The sequence below is a fragment of the Parus major genome, chromosome 26 (genome assembly GCF_001522545.3).
Source record: "Parus major isolate Abel chromosome 26, Parus_major1.1, whole genome shotgun sequence".
Lineage (NCBI taxonomy): Eukaryota > Metazoa > Chordata > Aves > Passeriformes > Paridae > Parus > Parus major.
The window spans coordinates 4,690,344-4,697,806 of NC_031795.1; the positions used below are offsets into that span (position 1 = coordinate 4,690,344).

The window sequence follows — 7,463 nt, forward strand, 5'->3', positions numbered from 1 at the left end:
GCTGCCGGCGGAACCCCCGGCCGCTCCGAACCCCTTGGGCTGTGGGTGTTTTTCCCGGCGTTTTTGCTATGCCAAGGAATAAATGGCATTGACGGGGGACGTGGCCTCGGAGCTCTCGTTGCCCTCGGTCTCCTCTTTGTCCTTCTTGACCGTGTACTGGCCGATGAAGGAGCCGTCCTCATTGAACTGGCCCTCGCCCCCTTCTCCGTAGTCCACCAAGCTGTCGTCGCTCTCCTGCTGCTTTATCGTCCCGTCCAGCGAGGTCTGGCTGTTGGGAAGAGGTTTGTTGTCTTCATCGCTGGCAGCAGAAGACAGACAGACACGGCAAGGGTTGAGAAACGGGGCTGAAAACCTTCCCCCGAGGGATGGAGATCCTAAATCGATCCGCAGCGGGAATACGGCTCGGCAGAGCCTTAAATATTGGGGGCTAGTCCAGGTGTGGGTGGAGGGTTGTGGGGAGGGTGGGAGGTGAAGGTGGTTGGGGATCTCTGAACACCCAATTTTGCCATTTTTCAGCTCATTTCTCAGCTCATTTTTCAGCTCAATTCATGATAAATTAATTAATTAATATATTATTTACTTATTAAATACATTTCTTAACCTCGGTTTCCTCATGTCAAATTTATTAAACCTTGATTTCCTCATCTCAATTCCTTTACCTCAATTCCTCGATCACAATCTGTTTACTCCCAGTTTATTAATCTGTAACTCCCTCAATTTCTTAATCTCATTTTTTTACTCTCAGTTTATTAACCTCAATTTCTTAATCTCATATTTTCACTCAGTTTTTACTCTCAATTTCTTTCCCTCAATTTCTCTCCCTCATTTTTATTAACTTTCATTTCCTGCTCTCAATTTCTAAATCTCAATTTTTTAACCTCAATTCACTCATCTCAGTTTCTTGCTCTCAGTTTCTAAATCTTCATTTCTCAATCTCGAATTTTTAACCTCAACTTCTTGCCCTCGATTTCTTAACCTCAATATTCCACCCAAAACTTGGATCAACCCAGCTGGATGGACATCAGGAATATTTTTCCTTTGGAATCGTTTGGATTCTTTCTCTCAGTGTTTTAGCCCCCTCTTGGTAACCTGGTTTAGTGGTTTGTTCACAGATTTCCTTGAGAAAACAGTTTTTCCTTTAAAAAAACCACATTTTTTTCTGGGAAAACATGTTTTTTTCCCTCAAAAAAACGCGTTTTTTCTTGAAAAAACAGAGTTCTCCTTGAAAAACCACATTTTTTTTCTTGGAAAACAATGTTTTTCCTTGAAAAAAACACAGTTTTTCCTTGGAAAAATGCAGTTTTTTTCTTAGAAACCACAGTTTTTCCTTGAAAAAACCACATGCAATGGGGAGCATTGCGAGGGGACACTTTTAGGATGCCAAGTTTTGTGCAGCTTCCAAAACTCTTGGGAATTTACCTTTCCCGATTTATTTCTGGGCTTTTTTCCTTGTTCAGTTTGGGTTTTTCTCCTTTTCACTAAAAGTCACTAAAAAACAAAGAGTTCGACCCAAAAGGGGAAAAAAAATCCATTTAAAGGTTTCTTTTTAACCAAAATCTGACCAGGGAAAATCTGTTTTTCCTTGAAGGGCAGGGATTGGTATCCCATAAATTGAGCTATTTTTGGGAAGGATGAGAGTGGACCGCTCTAAATTGATATAAAAATCAATTTTCATATCAACTATTCCATAGTTCATGCAAATTCTGTCATATTCCTGGAGATATCCCTGAAATATTTGTCCTCCCACCTCCATTCCTGTCTTTTTCCAGTTGTTTTTTTTTAGCTTGGGATTTGCCAGGCCTGCTCCACTCCATTCCTTTATTTCCCTTAAAATTGGTGAAAATTTTGGGATTTTTTGGTGGTTTTTTTTTTGCACTTTGCTTGGGATCTTGAGCAGGGCAAGGCATTAAATTTCCCTCATTCTATGGGATCATTTCTCCCTCATTCCATGGGATTCATCCACTCCCTGAAATGGGAGAGGAATTCTGGATCCCACCGCGGGTTTCCTTGGATCAGCGCTTTGGAAATTCGATAACACACCCCCAATATTTGAGACTTTCTGTTAACTTGGCATCACAACCAAAAAATTAATTTGTTAGCTCTGGAAGCAGCTTTGGTTTTTTTTTTGGGAAAAAGGAGGAATAATTCAGTGTGGAAGCAGAACTGGTTAGAAAGCCCCAAAAACGCTGAGTAGAGAGCGGCAAAACGCAAATCCTCAATTCCCAACGCCCCTTCCCAAACTTTGGGAGGCAGCTCGAGCCAAATCCGGAGCCAGATCATCTTTAATGGATGGGTTTGCGGCACCAAATTCCCGCTGGGAATGCATTCCCGGAGAATTCCCGCTGGTTTTACCTCTCTCCAGGGCCGTTTATCCCGTTAGTGTGTTAGGAGGGAGCAGCTCCTGATGGGATCTAACCCTGTTAAAATGGATTTCTGGGAGCGCGGCTGAGCCGGGAATTAGGGAACCGGAGTGCCCAGATGGGAATCATGTGGGGAATGCTCTCCTGAATCCCATAAATCATCGGGAAGAGGGGGAGGCTGGAGCCAGAAGATTTTCAGGACTAAGAGTGAGCAGATCAGTCAGGATCCAGAGGTTTTGGCTTATGTCCCTTGTCCCCATTCCCTGGGATGCACTTTTTCTTGGAAAACTAGTTTTTCCTTAAAAAAAAAATCCCAGTTTTCCCTGGAAAATCCACTTTTTTTTCCTTGAAAAAACCCACATGCATTCCCAAGTTCAGTCCTGCTCCACCAGGAGGGAGCAGCAGCTGGAGCTGGGGGGACCTGGCTGGATTTGGGGGCACACCCAGCCCATGGAACAATTCCAAGAAGGATCTGACTCTCCGGAAGCCGTGACGGCAGCGGGAATTAGAGGGATTTTGTTTAATGTGTTAGGCAGGGACATGGGAACGGGGATGGGGAAGTTTTGGCGTGAAGAAATCAACGGGAGGAAGGAAGGAAGGAAAACAAAATTCCCAAAAAGCGGAGTGTGCCGGATTTCTGGCGGCATGAGGTCCTACCTTTCAAGAGACCTTCACGGTCCATGTGGATAGACCAGGTGAAAAGGAGGAGAAGGAATGGGAATAAAACAGAGAGAAGCAGAAAGAGCCTGATCAGAGAGAGAAATGAGGAGGTTCTGCATTCACAGGGGCAGTGCTACGACCAAAAAAATAAAAAAAAATGGGACTCATCGCCTCGTTATACCAAATGAGCCGGGAGAGCCGTTCCAGGTGGGATCAGCCCCCAGGAAGCCATCCCAGCGTGGAAAAGCCATCCAAGAAGAGCTGGGGGTGATGTCCGGGGGACAGTGGTGGCTCTGGGGACCCGCAGCAGGACAAGGGTGGCTGGGTTCACGCCAGCGTCCTGCTGGGATTCCTTGGATTCCCTCCCTATGGATAAACCTGCACCTTCCCAGAGTTTTCCAGAGCTTTCCTCCCTCACGAGGCTCCCAGGACAGTTGTGTGTCCTCCCCTCTCGCTGCCTGCTGAGATGTCCCCTCCTGGCAAGTGGCACTGCCTGCTCTGTGTCACCTGTGCCGTCATCCTGGATATCCCGGGAATCTGGACCCTAAATCCACTCGGCTTCCCCTTCCCGGCATCCGGAGTTTCCAGCCGCCTCTCCGCGGGCAGCATGGAACATTTGGTATAATGAGGCACCGGCACTGGCACAGAACGCTGTCCATGGATAATGGTCCTGGCTTGGGAAGGAGATTCCCTGCTTGGGAACACCATTATCCCGGGATCGGAGCGGAGAGATGTGGCGGGATCTCGGGATGAGGAGCTCGGAGAGTGGCATGCACGGGGCACCGGGGACGTGAGGGTGACGAGGGCACAGCAGCCATGCCATGGGGAGGAGGGGACGGGAGCCGGGATGGGCTCAATTCCTGCCCTTCCCTGAAATCCTAAATGCCGCCGCTCCCGGAGCCCGGCCCCACAATCAGCCCCGAGCTCCATCAGCCAACAGCTCCAGCCTCCGGCTTCACCTTCCCTCCTGCCTCCCAGAGGGAAACCTCCTGGAATTCTCCCAGGAATCCTGGTGTTCCTCAGGATTGCCAGCACTCCCTGGCAAAGTCTGTGGGTTCATGGGTTGTTGGCTTTTTTTTGTTTGTCCGTATTAGATTGGGGATTTTCCCCCCTTTTATTTAGTCCATAAAACTGCATGGATTCCATCCCAGAGTTTTATTGTCCTCCCACTGACTCCTGCCTTTCCCCTGGAAATTTTAGGGCTGTCCATAGAAGTCAGAGCTCCAGCTGAGCAGAAGGATGAAGGATTCACCCCAATCCTTCCCCCTGCCTGGAAGGAAACACCCCTTGGATGGTGCCGGGGAATTTCTGCCAGCCATTCCAACAGCTTGGATTCCCTCTGGAGGGAGGCAGGGGGTGCCTGGCCGTGGATTTTCCTCAGGAATGGTGGATGGGGCCAGGAGGGGGTGGCTGGGCCCCTTGGGTGGGCTCTCGAGAAGCGGAGACAGGAAATTTGGGATTGCAGCCAGAATCTCAGCTTGGGGGAATCCCTGTGGGAATCCCTGTGGGAATCCCTGTGGGAATAGGGGGGCGGTTCAGGCTTCCCACAAACCATCCCATAAATTTGGGAAGCACAAGGATCCCTATCCTGACTGGAATCATGGTTCGGGACTGGGCTGTGTGCTGGTTCTGCCTCATTCCCATGCCAGGAGCATCCCATAAAATCCTTCCTTGGGAAGGGATGGCTCTGACCCCAAATCCTGCAGCAGGACCAGGCTGGGCTCATTCCTCCTCTGCTGTTCTCCCTGTCCCAGTGTGGGATCCGAAGGGAGCATCCCAAAAATTCACAGGTGGAATTTTTGGCCACCCCTGGAAGCGCTGAGCAGCAGGGAGGGGAGGAAGGTGGTGGCCCTGGGTGTTGTGTGGGACATTAAGGAATTCCAGCCTTTCCCTACAACATCCTGCTGGGATGTGTTTGTATTCCATGTTTTTCTCGGAGTCTGGGGAGCTTCGTGCAATCCTCTGGAATAAAAATATCTGTCTGAAATGGAATTTCTGTGCCTCTGATGAAATAAGATGATGAAATAAAATCCCTGGTTCTGTTCCATTTCTGTTTCTGATTCATGTTGTTCCCCCTAAATCCTCTGGCAGAATCCCTTCTTATTCCATCCCTTCCTGAATCCCAAATCAATTCTTCCCATGCTGGGAATGACACTGGGTTCAATGAATCGCTGGTTTAAATCAGGAGGAAAAATTCCCACCAGGTTTTGACCTCAGCTCAGGTGGGAAAGGGAATTTTAATTCCTTAAGGAAATCAAATTAAAATATCTCAAATCCCCTCGGCTGCCAGGTGAGTCCTGAGAGTGGGACCCGCTCTTGCTCCTGGGGAATCACGGAGAGCTGGGAATGCTTGGGAAGCTCCTGTCCCTTTCTGACACATCCCAGGAGTTTTCCTGGAGGGAAAAAGGCTCCGCTGCTCTTTAAGGGTGACATTTGCGTGCAAAGAGAGGGATGGAGCCGGGGAAGTCGGAGAGGTTCCAGCTGAATCCCTGCTGGAGCCCTCATGGGTGTTTTAGTGGGATTTTGTGGGGCTGGAGCACAGGCAGACCCCAAATCACTCCCCTTTCCTGATTCCAGGGCTGATCCCAACAGAATTTTGGGCATTTCTCCCATGGATAAGGGGATCCTCTTTAGGATGCTTCAGAAATACCCTCAGGCTGCTACAAAGTTTGGGGTTTTGGGGTGATTTTTGGGATTTTATGTGTTAGGAGCTCCATTAAGGTCACTCTGCTCCTGGTGGGAGCTGTTCCAGTGAGCTGATCCACAAATCCCAACAGAATTTTCGGCATTTCTCCTTTAGGATACTCCAGAAATACCCTCGGGCTGCTACGGAGTTTGGGCTTTTGGGGTGTTTTTTGGGATTTTATGTGTCAGAAGTTCCATTAAGGTTGGTTTACTCCTGCTGGGAGCTGTCCAAGGTTGCCGATTCCAGAATCCCGGGAAAAGGAGGCGGAACGCCACAACCTGGCGACTCAGGCAGCGTTTTAGGAGCCGTTTCCTTCGGGAATTACTCACAGCGGGAAGGCGGCAGGAGGAGGAAAAGGGGGGACAGGGATCGTTCCGGGGGGGTTTGTGGCACCACGGGGGGGGGGAGGGGGCTGTGATGGTGGGGGAGGGGTCGGACATTCCATGGGATCCTACCTGTAGTCGAAGGATCCGTCCTCCACGTTCTTGTCCTCGGGGTTGAGGTGCTCGTCCTTGTTGTCCCGCACTGCGAAGGAGCAGAGCCCCCTCCCAGTTAAACCAGTAAGGATCGAAGGGTTTGGAAATGGGGAGGGGCTGGGGAAGGGTCCTGGGGCGTCCCTGAGGGGGAGGAGCTCGGACAGGTAAAAACTGCACCGGGGAGGGGTTACAAAGGGCTTACTAAGGGTTTGTAAAGGGTTTGTAAAAGGAAAAAGGGTTTGAAAAGGGTTTGTGAGGGGTTTAAAAAGGGTTTACAAAGGGATTGCAAAGTGTTTGAGAAGGGTTTGCTAAAAGGTTACAAAGGGGTTACAAAGGGGTTACAGAGGGTTTGCAAAGGGTTTACAAAGGGTTGGCAAAGGGGTTGCAAAGGGATTTTCAATGGGGTTGCGAAGGGGTTACAAAGGGCTTGCGAAGGGGTTGCAAAGGGGTTGCAATGGGGTTACAAAGGGTTGTAAAAGGGTTTGTAAAGTAAAAGGGTTTGAAAAGGGCTTGTGAAGTGTTTACAAAGGGTTTACAAATGGTTACAAAGGGTTGGCAAAGGGTTGGCAAAGGGATTTTCAATGGGGTTACAAAGGGGTTGCAATAGGGTTACAAAGAGTTTAAAAAGGGTTTGTAAAGTGAAAGGGTTTGAAAAGGGTTCGTGAAGTATTTACAAAGGGTTTACAAAGGGTTTACAAAGGACTTTGTTGTGGTGGCACAGTGAGGGGATGTCTTAATTGTAGACTTTTCTTAATTTGAAGAAATTATTTTTAATTATTTCTTGAAATGATAAACGATAAATATTTCACAAATGGGAAATCAATAATAATGGTGTAAATGAAATAATGCATTTTATTAGTAAAGAAACATATAATAAATTAAATGAGGCTCCTCGTAAATTTATATCTAGAATTTATATATAAAAATGTGTGAAAATAAGAATTTAGATTTAAGTAAGAATCTATTTATAAATTCATAAATAGAAAAATGATATAGCCACAAATTCACGACTCTAAATTCCCACTACAGAGGGATAAACCCATCGTAATCCCAATTCTCCGACATCTGGATTAACCCCCAGAATCCTGGGATTGCCCATTCCTTGCTTCTCCCTGGATATTCCCCCACCACTGGAATATCCCTGGATAGTTTAACCCTTGGATTTCCCATTCTCAGCTCTCACCTCAATATTTCCCATCACCGGATTGTCCTGGACCTGTTTAACTTTTGGGAATGGCCATTCCCACTCTCACCTGGATATTTCCCAGGACTGGATGATCC

The 7,463-nt window shown here is 47.8% G+C and overlaps 1 protein-coding gene across 24 annotated transcripts in view; it reads right to left on the bottom strand.

Annotated features, from left to right (window-relative positions):
- The window catches only part of NFASC (neurofascin), a 71,278-nt gene continuing 63,815 nt past the window's right edge, over nucleotides 1-7,463 (bottom strand). For 11 of the 24 annotated variants that reach the window (XM_015650844.1, XM_015650854.1, XM_015650852.1 and 8 more), the window contains 3 exons: nucleotides 6,162-6,231; nucleotides 3,018-3,029; nucleotides 7-298 (listed from right to left, as the gene is read on the bottom strand). In XM_015650844.1, coding sequence (XP_015506330.1) covers nucleotides 67-298; nucleotides 3,018-3,029; nucleotides 6,162-6,231 — 314 coding nt within the window. In that variant the 3' untranslated portion in view covers nucleotides 7-66. Of the gene's footprint in view, nucleotides 299-3,017; nucleotides 3,030-6,161; nucleotides 6,232-7,463 lie in introns of all 24 variants that reach the window. The other 13 variants (XM_033519904.1, XM_015650855.1, XM_015650853.1 and 10 more) reach the window with 4 other exon arrangements.